The sequence below is a fragment of the Phaethon lepturus genome, unplaced genomic scaffold, assembly GCF_000687285.1.
Source record: "Phaethon lepturus isolate BGI_N335 unplaced genomic scaffold, ASM68728v1 scaffold35907, whole genome shotgun sequence".
Classification (NCBI taxonomy): Eukaryota; Metazoa; Chordata; class Aves; order Phaethontiformes; family Phaethontidae; genus Phaethon; species Phaethon lepturus.
Window position 1 is genome coordinate 2,798 of NW_010550408.1, and position 13,568 is coordinate 16,365.

Below are 13,568 nucleotides of genomic sequence, written 5' to 3' on the forward strand. Positions count from 1 at the left end.
CGGATCGCCTGGACACGAGGGACGGGGACGGGTCAGAAGACAGCGACACAACGCAGCGACGCAGGCAAGGCAAGGTTCTCACCCGCCCCGTCGTACCTTGCTGAGGATTTCCTCGGTGTCCGACTGCAGCTCAGCGCTCAGCTGCATGCGTGACAAGTGAGCCTGCAGCAGGAGGTTGGTCTTGACGTGGGGATCGTTGAATTTGGGGTTGGTCAGCTTGTGGGGAACTTTTTGAGCCAGCTATGGGGAGAAATGATAAACCCGTCAGTGCTGTAGCCCTACAGAGACGAAAACACAAGCAGCTTCCTTCTTCCGACCCTGCAGGAACCCACGTCCGGCCTCTCCAGCCCCCCGTCCGACACGCTGCCGCTTACCTGCCGCAGCAGGTTGTCCTCATGGTGCCTGATGGGGATGTTCTCATACTCAGCAGCGTTGGAGATGATTTCAATCAGCCCTCGCACCTTGGTCTTGGCATTGAGAGACATGCTGAAAAGCTCTGGGGAAGCCAGAGAGGTAGAAGGCTCAGGGAAAACCAGACAGCATTAAACCCCACGGTACAAGAGATGCCCTCAGGCAGACAACACGCAGCCTTGTGCTAAAGCACAGTCTTACGCGCCCAACCACGCACACGGCACATCGTCTGTCGCCTGCGGCACAGGGAGCGATGTAGAGGGGACAGAGCAGGAGCGCCGGCGAGCGCTTGCGTGCGGTACCTGTCCCTCGCGGAGCCCTTACCGATGGTGGTGTAGTTGATGTAATAATAGGCGGCGATCATGCCCAGGTTCAGAGGGGCCACGTCCATCTCGTCCTCGATGCTGATGCACTTGGACTGCTCCAGGTCACTGAGGGTCTGTTCCACCAGCTCGGAGAGGTGATCCGAGAGATGCCTGTGGGACACGCCTGCGGGTACAGCAGCGTTGTGGCCGGGCTTAAAAACTCCCCAGGACGGAGAAAAGCTGCTCTTGCAAAAGCAAGAGCCCATAGACAGAGGGTTCCCAGTATCTCCCAACCCCGTATCCACCAGTGCAGAGCCCTCCGCTCACCTTGCAGGTTGTAGTAGTTTGGATTCTGCGTCATCCTGCGATACAGGAACGTCCAAGTGAGGTAGTCCACCGCATCCTGCTTGTTTTCGATGGTCTTGGTGACGATCTCAGCGTTGAAGTGATCGTGCATGCAGTGGTCCAAGTGCGACTCCACCGGCAGGGGCTCGTAGAGGAACTTCTTGAAGAAATCCTACAGGGGGGCAAGAGTAGAGGGAAGGGATAAACCAACCCCAGCACCTCCAAAATCCCGGAGCACCTCCCAGGCAACAGGGCTCTGAGTGAAGGTTATACATCAGCCTGCCCAAAGCTGGGAGAAGAAATCCACGCCCCAGGCAGGAGACAAACATTCACAGGCCAGGAACGGTGCCCCGCTCCTCACCCACCTTCTTGGATCCCTGGCACATGATGACACAACGGCCCTCGTCGTCCTGCAGCGGGCGATTAGCGTGGCCCACCATCTGCAGCACGTCGTAGATGGGGTAATCCACGTACCTGGGGCACGGAGAGAGAGTTAATGATGCTCCGCGGAAAGCTACCGCCGCTCTCCGGCGATTCCCAGCCTCCGCCTGGACAGGGATGAAGCCCTTTGGGCTTAGGGCCTCGTCCCCTCGTGCTCAGCGTGGCTTGAACTGGCAGGGTGGACACCGAGGGAAGCTACGGCCGGTCTTGCCCGCAGTGCAACACACTCACGCGTGGATCTTGCCGTTGTAGTACTGCGTGTCCATGATGATCACCAGGTGAGCGGCGATGTTCATACCCCAGCAGAGGCTGCGGGAGGCAACCATCACCTGAACCGCACCTGAAAGGTGTGCGGGGAGAGCAGTCAGCCCGCGAGCAGAGCACCTCTCTGGGTGACAGAAACCCGGGGGAGAAAGATCTGGGAGCTCTGCGCTCGGGCAGAGGGGTCTCAGCATACAGGGAGGTCCAGGAGAGATGGTGAAGTTTAAGATCACAGCCTTTTTGGACCAGGGAGGCAGAGAAGTGACACGAGGCTTGGGCAAGCTGTTACCAAGACTGCCAAGCTCCGGGGAAAAGGGTTTACGGGTAGCTGAAGTGGCGTGTCCCCATCCTGCCCCGCTCACCGGAGCTGAAAAGCTGCTCCACCACTCGCCGTTCCATGGCGGTCAGCCCCTCGTGCAGGTAGCCCACCCCGTTCACAAGCGTCTCCTTCAGAGTGTTGTCGTTCAGCTTGTCCAGGTACGGCACCAGATCCTTCTCTGCGCAGTGCAGGAACCTGCCAGAGAGAGGGAGTAAAGAGGCCACTGCCAGGCTCAGCAAGGCTGTCCCTCCCTGATGCCCAAGTGACACCTAATGAGACCATTTCCCATCACTAGTTGTCCCTCAGCCCAGCGGAAACGGCCAAAAATCTTGCCCTTGCCTCTGCCAGAGGAGGGAGACAGGCCACAGCACTGTTACCTTTGCCTCTGGACATCCGAGGCGCACGTGGTGAGGATGTTGATGGCCGTCAGCCGCGTCTGCTTGCGGGATGGGACGAAGACGATGACCGGCTTTTTGGGCGAGTGCTTCATGATGGCATGGTAGACGGGCTTGGCCATGGAGAGCAGGCGAGTCTGTGTGTGGCTGATGTTGAAGCCCTGCGGGGGAAGAGGAGCAGGCAGTGACGCTGTCTGGAAACCAGGCAGCAGGGAAAGGAGATGAGGTTGCCCAAACCCTACCTGAATGTGCAGCTCCAGGGGCACGGGGCGGACGTTGGGGTGGAAGTTGAAGGTGGAGGTGGCACTGCAGCCCAGCCAGTGAGCCACGTCCTTGGCGTTGGAGAGGGACGAGCTCAGGGCCACGATGCGGATAGGTCGCTCGATTTGGGAGGAGATGTAGCGCATGCGGGAGCAGATGACCTCCAGCACCGGCTGCGGGTGGGGGAGGGCAAGTTGTAGCAGGAACAGGAGGGGAAACGCCGAGCTCTCCGCACCGCACCCACCTCTCCTGGCTGGGCTCTGGCCACTTCAGCCCGAGCATCCTCACCCACAGAGACCCCAGGGGATGCCACTCCCAAGCTTCCCAAAGGATATGGCCCTCCTATCCCAGCCCATCCTGCAGCTTGGGGAACCTCCCGTCAGGAAAAGCTGAACTCAGACCATTGGGAGTGAGCAACATCCCACAGCAGCTCTACTACCGAGAGCAACACGATGAGGAGCATCACTCCAACGAGTAGTGCCCTCCTCCCCTCCTCAACGAGTAGACGCACCCCATTTTCGCCCCCAATGAGATGCACTTCGTCCACGATGAAGAGATTGACGTTCTGGACATTCTTGCGCTGCTTCCAGCGTCGCGAGAGGATGTCCCATTTCTCAGGGGTGCTGATGATGATGTTGCCTTTGCCCAGCAACTTCAGGTCAGTGCTGGTCTCCCCCGTCAGCAAGACCACCTTCTTATTGAGACGCTCCTGGAACTTTTCATACCAGTCCAAGAAAACCTGCCAAAAATGCAAGGGACGCTGTTGTCAACCGCAAATTAGGACAAATCCTACCAAATCCCTGGAAACACACACATGCACACACCAACATCAGCAGGACAGCGTCTCTTTGCTCCCTCAGAGAGACCAGAATTAATTAAAAGAGTCTGGAGTCCTCCTGAGAGATGTGACAGCAAAGAAGGGATGAGGAAGAGTGAAACAGGGGATGAGGAAGCAAATCTAAGCTGGGGTGAGGCTCCAGTTCTCCCCAGGATGCCGCGCTTACCTGCTCTGCCAGGGCCTCCATGGGGGTGATGTACACGCAGCGTCCCTCTGAGTTCTGGAGCAACATCCTCAGGATGGCAAATTCAGCACAAATGGTCTTTCCGCTTCCCGTGGGGGCACCCACAAACACGTTGTCGTCGCTGTTATAAACGGTGTTAAACACTGGGGACAGACAAACAACACAGAAGAGAGCAGTTTAGCAAAATCTCCACAGATTTCTATCAAAGCTCTAGAAAAAGGCAGGGAAAATACAGCTGGGACCCAGCCCGCACAAGGAGGAGCTACAAAAAAGGCAGGTTAAGAGTTTTAGCCCACGATCCACTGAGCAAAACAGGCTCTAGTCTGTCACAGTAGCTCCCAAGCGTGAATTCTGACTGCTCTGGCTCAGCCCACCCGAAGAAACACGGACAGGGCAGCCTTGGTTGGCTCACAACTCCATCCCTACAAGCAGCACAGATGGAGAAGTTTGGGGCCAGCCGGCTCTGTGAACGTGAGCCGCCGTGTTAGCACAGCCCCGCCTACCAGCAGCAAGACTGCTGCCAGACAGCCCCGGACCGGCTGCGTGATGTACGTGAGGAAATTATCAAAGATACGCTGGCCCATGGAGAAAGATTTCAAGCCATCAAACCTCTAAGGCTCAGGGAGGCAGAAGGGATCCACTATTTGCTACAGAAGTTGCTCACATTACGTGAGTAAAGCCCGCAGACGCAAGGCTACGGGACCGTGAATACCACAAGGGCCAGGGCTCGCTGAGAGGCAGTTCGGAGGAGGTGAGCAGAGGCAACACCCACCCTGAGTCTGGATAGGGTTGAAGAAAGGGAACTTGTCCTGGTAGAGGCTCTCGAAGGCACTGTTCCGCAGAGCCGACACGGGCAGCGGCTGCAGATCCAGCAGCTCAGTCGGAGGAGGGTACTTCTCAGGGAGGATCAGGTGGCGGAAGGAAACGGGCAGCTGGGTCTCACAAGCTGTCAGACACACAAAAAAACATTTTTGTCTCCAAAAGCACTCCAACAGTTTCATCTCTGAGCTCCCTCTGCCAACGGGATGCCCAGCCCTGCTGTCACTTGGGCATCAGAAGTCTTTCCCCCAGCACAGCACTAGGAGAGGGCCTGAGCTACCCCCTCAGACCCCAGGGAGAACCGCTGCTCTATAACCGAGGCGCTCCGGGCACAACAAGACTTACAGAGCCAGCGGTCAGAGACCACCCGGATGAAGTACTGCGGCGGCAGCGGCTCAAACACGGGCACGAAGAAGGTGACGAGGTGTTCATCCTGCGCGTATTTGGCTTTCCGCAGGAAGTACTCGTGGTGCAGGATCACTTCGCTGTCCACGTCCTCTACCAGGATCCAGAAAGCTTCGGACGAACCGTGTACCTGAGCAAGGGCAGCCGTTACCTTCGGATCAGAGTCCAGATCCCCTGGAGCTGAACACCAGCCCTCCCACAGCAATCCTGCCCCAGAAGTGCCCTCCTAACCCCCAGCACGGTATTTAGCCCGGCGATATTTAGCTGCACAGCTCACCTTTTCATCCCACTGGAAGTCGGGGGCAATGGTGAGCTCTACTTTCAGGGTGGAGCGGGTAATAGGCTGCAGGTGGACCGAGAGCTCCAGCTTTGGAAACAGATGAACGTATTTGTGGATTGTCTTGCCCATCTTGGGCATTCGGATCAGTTCCCCTGCAACAGAAAGGCGCTGCCGTCAGGACAGACGGACAACAGGGTGACCAACAGCTCCCAAAACGAACAGCATTCAATAAAGCAGCCGGAGGGTGCCAGGGCAAAGCCTCTGCCCTTCTCAGGCTGTACCAAGACCCTCACCAGCTCTGTCCCTTTAATCAGACAGGAACGAGCCCCCCAGTTTCTGGGTTAAAACGCAGCAGTGGAGAATAGAGAGGCAGACACCTCTCCCTGCTGCATCCGCCCGCATCTCCATACCTATTTCATTATGGTTCAAGTCGTAGAGCCGTTCAAAAGGGAAATTCTTCTTCTCGATTTTCTTCACCACTTCTTCAGGCAGTTTCTTGAACTGGCGCAAAGGGCACATGGACTGCCACCTGCGAGGACACCACGAGGTGAGACAAGCGAGGAAACTGAGAAGAAGCCTTCAGAGCACCAAGGTTCCCCACGCTGCCAAAGACTCAGCCAGACACAGGCAGCAGCTCCTTTACACCCCGACAGGCACAAGCACTCTCCTTCCTAAACGCTGCTGAGCTATCCAGGCTACGCCAAAGAATCTTATGCCGGAGGCATCCAGCCCGCAATCAGAAAACACCTCCGAGATCTCACTTACATCCGTTTGTCAATCATCTTGCAGAGGTTAAGGGTCTTGTCGGTGAGCTGGGCCCAGCCACGGTTCAGGACGATCTCGAAGATGGCACGCATCAGCCGCCCAGCAGACTGGGGGGACAGAGAGTGGCTCTCAGAGCTTGGCTGCGATCATCACATTCAACTCTTCCTTCCTTTCTACCCATCCTCCTGCCCAGCCACATGGTAATAGGATAGTTTGGGCGGGCAGGGACCTTTTAAAGATCATCTAGTCCAACCCCCCTGCCACGGGCAGGGACACCTTTCATTAGATCAGGTTGCTCTGAGCCACGTCCAGCCTGACTTTAAACACTTCCAGGGATGGGCCATCCACAGCTGCTGTGGGCAACCTGTTTCAGTGTCCCATCACCCTCATTGTAAAAAAATTCTTCCTTATATCCAACCTAAATCTACCCTCTTTTAGTTTAAAAACAGTATCCCTTGTCCTGTCGCTGCAGGCACTGATAAAAAGTCTTTCCCCATCTCTTATAAGCCCCTTTTCAGTATTGAATTATACTTTAAAGGTCCTTCATCCCCAACACCTACACGTGGAGCAATTACTCGATTCCCAGCCTTGAGAATTTGGCCTTTGTGGGAGAAGAATAAGGCTACACTGAGGTCCTCTAGCACGGAATTATTTTGACTACAAATTGAAGACTCCAAGGAAGATCTAATTCCCATCCTGAGAGGGGTCACACCATCTCACCGCTGTAGTTATTTTCAAAGCCATTTTATGACCACAAACTACGTCTCCGAGGTGCGAAGAGCTGTCTGAGACTGAGCCAGGGCTGGACTGCACACACCTGAGGGGAAAGAGAGAGGCCCCAGCCACGTTTCCTCACTCACCTGCGTAACGTACACCATGTCGGCCATGAGAGCAAATCCTTCCAGCTTCAGCTGGGAGATGAAGGCCTGGAGGAGCACGTTGATCTGGGGAAGCAAAAGGGAGAGGCTCTCAGTGCCCTCCGCACCAGCGCCTGATCCCGGTGGGCTCTGACTTGTGGCAGAACAGAAGCGATCAGCGAGGACTGACTGTCCTACGCCACAGGACAGCGTGTTCAACCAGAGACAAGAAACACTTTGAGCGTCTCTGACGCAGTCCAGGATGTCCCACAGAGCAGGGAGAACAGAATTCACCCCCCGAGGGGCATTTACTATGACAGCTCTCGCCCAAGGATCACTGCTCCCCTCAAGACAGGCAGAGAAGTCCCCTCGAGGGTGCAGGCAGGGCTCACCTTGGCACTGGGCTCCTCTATGCTCTCCTTCACCGGGATGGGAACTCGCTCCAGCAACTTCTGAAGCTCGAGCTTCTCCTCCTGCAGAAAACCAAGGCAGGAGATGTGAGAACAGTCCCTCACAGGGCAAGCTCTGCCTCTTCCCCTGCAGCATCAAGACAGATGCCTCAGGGCTGTCTCACTCAGGACGGGCGTCTGGCTCCCTACCTCCCTCACGGTGATGTTCCTGAACTCCGAGGACAGCGAGAAGACCCGAAACAGCTCGATTTCACTCAGGGTGGGTTTCAGGAGCTGATTGTAAGTTTGCATCGTCTCGTTGGTGATGTAGTAGTGGCTGGCGATGCGGCCCAGCTCTGTCACCTGCCACAAGGACAACAGCCAGAGTGAAGCAGCAGAAAGACACCTGACTCTTCACGGCACAGACCGAAGACGCTGAACAGGAACTAGGCTGCAGCAGGGGATACATCTCCAGACAATAAACTCTCAGGCTACAGATCACCCCGGAAAGCTGCTCTACTTGGTACACAATTCCGTACATCACAGCCTCCCCTTTCTCATCTCCCTGCCTCTGAAGCAATGAAAATGCAACGGGAATGCGAATTTGCTTAGGAGGCAGCAGCAAACACACAAGAGTGTGACAGCCTGAAGCTCAGGTTTTACACCAACACCCCCTGTGCCGGCAAACAGCTCCCTGGAATCAGAGACGTGCACAGCAGCAGGTCTGAATGGCGCAGCCTGGGATCTGTGTTTAATCAGCAAGACGCCTCTTGCGTCCTTTTCTCAGCCAGAGGATGCTCCCATCCAGCTCTGCGTGGTCACAGCGCCTTTCCCTGGTCCTGTCTCACCTGGAAGTTCCCCGTCTTCTTGTCGTACTTCACCAGGTTGTTCTTGTCCAACATGAGGGCTGCAGTGTGAACCAGATCCAGGCGGCGCTGGTCCAGCAGCGGATCTCCCTTCAGATCATCGTGGGATATCCCGTAGAGTGTGGGGGAGCGCAGCATTCGGATGTACAGGTAGGTATAGCCCAGCCAATTCACTGCGTCCTGAGGAAACACCAACGTGCAGTCAGAGCCGGTGAACACACCTCACGGCAAGCAAGGGCGATGCTCTGGCTCGGAGCCCAGTGGCCCCAGGACTAGCATAGGACACAGCAGGCTGAGCCCAGCTGAATCCTGGCGAGTCAACATTAAACCAGAGCTTGGAAGCCCAGTAGTGCCATACAAAACTCTTCTCCAGTACCAGAAAAATATTAAGGAATTAAAAAACAACGAAAAACCCCACTCTCCACATGCAGACTTTTTCCCAGTTGTCCTTCACGTGGAGAGCTCTGTCTGCTCGGAATTACAGAAGCATCTACCCACTCGCCTGACATACCAGCCAGCCTTACTGGTTCTCGTGGCTGCCCTTCCAGATTTGCTCCCCAGGCACCAAAGGTTGCAAGTTTCTTTGCTCCCGCACAATGATGACGTCTTTCCCCGACACTGATCATCCTTCAGCCCCTGCAATTCCCACCAGCTCCCTGGGGGCAACAAAGGGGCACACGTACGCGGGGAAAGCGAAGATGCGCACTCACCTTTGCGTTCTGGACATTGCCCAGCACAGTCTCCGCATTCAGCATGTCTGGGAGCTTCGACACCATCTGACTTTCAATGGGGAGCTGCTGGTTGAGCAGGGAGAGGTAATACTGCAGCTCGCCGTGGGATGTGATGAGGATCCCTTCTCCTTTGGTATCGTACTGAGGCCTCCCGGCACGCCCCAGCATCTAAGAAACAAGAAGGTGAGGTCAGCAAAACATAAAAGCTTTTAGCTTGGCAATTTCTCCTCGCTGCCGTGTCCTGGGGCTTTACTGCCAGATTGCTCAGTCTACTGTTACTTCTAGCTGGCAGGAGACACACAGAAATATCTTGGATACGACTGGGCACGATACCGGGAAAGGGATCATTTGCCCTACTGATCTGCTTCTCTCTGCCCTCACAGCAGGGCTGTTCCCAGAACAGCTGAGACAGTCTGACAGCAGAGAACAGGGAGTGACTGCACTGAAAAAATACAAAAGCAGACCTCAAATGTGCCTCAGCAGGAAAGGGAAGATCCTGCCTCGGGTCTCAGCAGCATCTTTGTTACCAGAACCTCACCTGCAGGATGTCCAGAGCACCCAGCTCGGTCCAGCGCCCCTTCTCGGGGCTGTACACCTGTGTCCCCTTGATGATGACGGTGTGAGCAGGGAGGTTCACACCCCAGGCCAGCGTGGCTGTGGAGACCAGCACCTGCAGGAGCAAAATAGCCATCAAAGCCAGGCAGAAGCCTCTTCCTGGGGAAAAAAAGGGATCTAAAACGCTGGTCCTGACATTAGAGACATGCATAAAAGGCACAAAGTCTGAGAACTGTGACGGTCTCGACAGCTCAGCAGAGGAAGGTCAGATAAACAGCAAGATCTTTGCCCAAACTTCCCAGCTCACTGCACGACCCCGAGAAAATCCTTTGCCTTCCATTTATAACACTGCCAGAAATTGCTTGGATGGGGTTTTGCCAAAGCGACAACTGTGGAGGAGACAGCCTGCTCTGGTACAGACCTCTGGCTTTAAACACTCAGCTAGGCTTAATGTTTTTGCCCTCTCTACTCCTGGCCATGTGCTTTTAGTTTCTCTTCTTTGGGCGAAAATCAAGGCTGCCTTCATCGGGCACCAGCTTCAGTGGAGCAGGATGGGAGCTGGCTATGCTTGATCATCTTGATTTTGCCCAAAGGGCTACTGGCAAACACGGCCAAGCATTTCTTGTGAAGTACCCACCGCAAACAAACATGCAACTCCTCCTGGGAAGTGAGGCTCACCTGAATGTGCTTGTCAGCAAACAGATCCTCCACCAGTGTCCGGTCCACCCGTGTCATCCCAGCATGGTGAATGGCGAAGCCGTACGGAAGGAGGTCCTTCAGCTCCAGGTTCTGCAGCAGAAACACAACCAGCTCTAGGTCTTCTACCTGAGCCAAGTAACACCAGGGAGAAAAGCAGCAGCAGAAGGTAGTGCATATCCTAGAGGAAAGGCTGGGAAACTGCACCAAAGGGGCAGCATCTTTGTAGCTGCGCTCCTGCTATCACTGTGTTAGAACAGCCCCGGCCGGGCCGTTACCTTGCACTGCTCGGCTTCGGTCCTCAGGACCTCGGTGGAGGCTGAGCCCTCGCGCAAGAAGAGGCCCAGGGTATCCTTCTCCAGGCACATGTCCCTGATGGCCCGGGCAGTCTTCCCAGTCTCCTTCCTGGAGTGAACGAACACCAGCACCTGTTAAACAAGCAGACGGTACCGTCGCTGAGAGAGGAATCGCTACGGCTGCAGCTGGCAGTGATGCTTGACCCAACCTGCTGCTGCTCTTCAGGGTGGGAAGAGATCTAGAATTAGTCCAGATGCCCTGTGAACCACACACAGAGCTCCTGATTCAATAGGGTAGCATCACAAAAACTCCCTCATCCTAAAAGGACAGCTCATACATTAAACAGAGAGCTGTCAGAGAGAGAAAACCCGTGTTCCTTCCTCTCGCGGCATCGACCACCCAGACCTACCCTCTTCACTGCAGCGACGGCAACTCGAAAGAGTCTCACCAGCGACAGACAAGCACCAGGATTAAGTGTGTCAGGAAGAATAAAATAAAGTATCAAACCTGGTTCTTTCCAGCATGCTCCATAATTTTCTCATAAACTATCTCATTCATTATCTGGAAGCGTTTGATTGCTTTCTTCTCTGTAATACCCACATAGGTCTGCTCCAGCGGCACTGGTCGGAAGCTGTAAGGGAAAAAAAAAAAAAAAAAAAAAATCAAGTCCATAAAAGAGGAGAAGCACGAAGAAACTCTGCTACGAAAGTTCTGTCAAAAGGCATTCACGCTATCGCGTTCAATACGCTTCCTTTGTGCCTCAGTTTACTCAGAGGTTTGATGGTTCCAGTTCTGCCCAGTTAGATTAAACAGCAGGGGACACTACCACGTACTCCTGTTTCCTGGAATCCATTTGCTGCGCACACATGCAGGGAGCAAAAACGGTGTTGTGGGCATGATCGTAATCCTATTTTAGGATATGGAGCACTTATGCAGCACACAGATACAGCAGAGTTTATCTGCCTTCTCTAAAGCAAGTATGACAACGCAGGAATCCTGGCACACATTTTGAGGCTGTATTTAACTGCTCTCGTCCTGAACATGCGTTTACCGGCACATCTAAGAGCAAATAAATGCATGTTGAGAGTAGGCTGAAGGCCCTGGTACCATCTGACTGATAAAACACTCAGCTGCCTCCACAGTAGGCACGTCTTTCCCAGCTCTACGCAGCTACCCACCATCTGATCATAAAGATCTCTCCCAGCTTTCCACCATACCTGTTATCAAAATAGAACAAGCCTTTGGCCGGGTCCACCCTCAGGAATGTAGCCACGTCCTCGTAGTTGGGGAGGGTGGCACTCAAGCCAACGAGCCTCACGTCCTCCTGAGTCATCTCGATGTTGCGGATGGCCCTGGCTACCAAAGACTCCAAGACGGGTCCTCGGTCATCATGCAGTAGGTGTATCTCATCCTAAAGAGAGGAAACAGGAACCGAGTTCTCCCCGCTCCAGACCAGCTCTATTTACCCATTCCTGTGTTAATCTCTTAGCAGACCCACTTGCGTGGACTCAGGCACCCTCATCCCGCAGCTCAATGCCCGACTCTCTCCACAACCAAGCACCAGAGACGCCTTCAACCGCTAACGCGCATTCAGGAACCGCAGTGCCGAAAGACACAATGCCCATCATCGTCCCCCTCCTCCACGCCAGGGCCCTGCAGGCGCCGGCGCTGCTCACCAGGATGACCAGCCGCACCAGCTGGGTATAGGTGCGTTCTCCTCCCTTGCGGGTGATGATGTCCCACTTCTCCGGGGTGCAGACGATGATCTGGGTGGCACTGATTTCCTCCTTGCACAGCTGGTGATCCCCTGTCAGCTCGGCCACGTTGATGCCGTAAGTCGCCAGGCGCTAGGAGGAAGCCCGCAGGCGGTTACGGCGGATAAAGGCGCTTTCCCCGGGGCAGCGTTAGAGCAGCGCAGCCCCGAGACGCTCGCAGTTTCCTACTCGTCCCGCTACAGCGCTGGAAGAGACGCGCGGATTTCGTAGCCCACGCTGACATCCACAACCCGTACCAGCACGCGCTCAGAGCCCAGCGAGCGCAGACTACACGAACAGGGATTACAGGCACAACCCAAACTCATCCTCTCCCGATAAGCTTCCGCCAGAACTTACATCCTTTTGTAAGCGTAATATAAGGAAACCACTGCAATAAAGCTCGTTTCCCCCAACCTACAGTTCAAGCAGGGGCAGGACCAAACCTCTCCTTACCTTCCCGAAGCTGCCCACCATCTCCTGCACCAAGGACCTCATGGGCGCGATGTAGATAATCTTGAAATCATCCACGTTGATGGTTCCGTCGATATTAATGTGTTTCCCTATTTCTCGCAACATGCACATGAGCGCCACGTTCGTCTTCCCAGCACCCTAAAACGCAAGCAGAACCGGTCCCATCCAATTCGCGTCCCCTCCAGGGTAAAGGTTCACCCGCAGCAGCCAGCCTTTTCCGCCTAAACCCATCATCCTTCTGGATTCCCCCTCACACAGGGCCCAAATATCCGGATCCTTACCGTGGGGGCACACAGCAGCAAGTTCTCATCCGACTCCAGCGCAGCGCGGTAGAGTTTGCTCTGAATACGGTTCAGTGTTTTAAACCCCTCGAATCCAGCCTGGGCGTATTTGGGCAACTTTTCCACAGAAACCAATTGCTGAAAAGGGAAAACATCAAGCTCACTGCCTTTGTTTCAGTATCTCGCGGGCTGCAGGACATATGTGAGACCTCAGGGACACCCTGGGGAGTAGCAGAGTCATGTTGTCTCCAGATGGGCAGAGGAGATGCCCCATGCCCAAGGATCACGGAGCAGGTTAGGCAGAGATCAAACGAGCCTCGTTAGCTGGCCCATGCACTCCGATGAGTACAAGTTATAATTGGCTACACCATCAGAAAAAGCAAATCCCCACCATGTTCTCGTGATGGAACAGATCAGACCTCATTTCCACTGCCAGCACGGATCAAAAGAGGCAATTTATCACAAGGCACGCCATGAATCAGCCAGATCTCTGGCCCACACCGCACATCACAGCAAGGAGGGAGCAAAAGCAGAGCCGAGGGCTCAGCAAAGCAGCTAACTGCGGCAGGGGAGCCCAGAGACAGAAACCACCACCACACGATACACACTCCAGGAGTGAGAAACTAGGAATTGGGAACTCTC

The 13,568-nt window shown here is 54.9% G+C and overlaps 1 protein-coding gene across 1 annotated transcript in view; it reads right to left on the reverse strand.

The window, feature by feature from the left end:
• SNRNP200 (small nuclear ribonucleoprotein 200kDa (U5)) overlaps positions 1 to 13,064 on the reverse strand; it is a gene marked incomplete at its 5' end in the record, with an annotated part of 14,092 nt that extends 1,028 nt beyond the window's left edge. Inside the window, 29 exon segments of the mRNA XM_010290554.1 lie at positions 54 to 240; positions 375 to 496; positions 736 to 900; positions 1,044 to 1,233; positions 1,427 to 1,535; positions 1,734 to 1,842; positions 2,126 to 2,277; positions 2,460 to 2,638; positions 2,720 to 2,911; positions 3,250 to 3,477; positions 3,743 to 3,903; positions 4,533 to 4,706; positions 4,925 to 5,114; positions 5,262 to 5,416; positions 5,675 to 5,793; positions 6,030 to 6,136; positions 6,890 to 6,973; positions 7,279 to 7,359; positions 7,486 to 7,638; positions 8,124 to 8,321; positions 8,852 to 9,040; positions 9,411 to 9,542; positions 10,106 to 10,216; positions 10,402 to 10,551; positions 10,928 to 11,051; positions 11,638 to 11,831; positions 12,097 to 12,267; positions 12,628 to 12,783; positions 12,927 to 13,064. Coding sequence (XP_010288856.1) covers positions 54 to 240; positions 375 to 496; positions 736 to 900; positions 1,044 to 1,233; positions 1,427 to 1,535; positions 1,734 to 1,842; positions 2,126 to 2,277; positions 2,460 to 2,638; positions 2,720 to 2,911; positions 3,250 to 3,477; positions 3,743 to 3,903; positions 4,533 to 4,706; positions 4,925 to 5,114; positions 5,262 to 5,416; positions 5,675 to 5,793; positions 6,030 to 6,136; positions 6,890 to 6,973; positions 7,279 to 7,359; positions 7,486 to 7,638; positions 8,124 to 8,321; positions 8,852 to 9,040; positions 9,411 to 9,542; positions 10,106 to 10,216; positions 10,402 to 10,551; positions 10,928 to 11,051; positions 11,638 to 11,831; positions 12,097 to 12,267; positions 12,628 to 12,783; positions 12,927 to 13,064 — 4,420 coding nt within the window.
• Between the last annotated feature and the right edge of the window lie 504 nt (positions 13,065 to 13,568).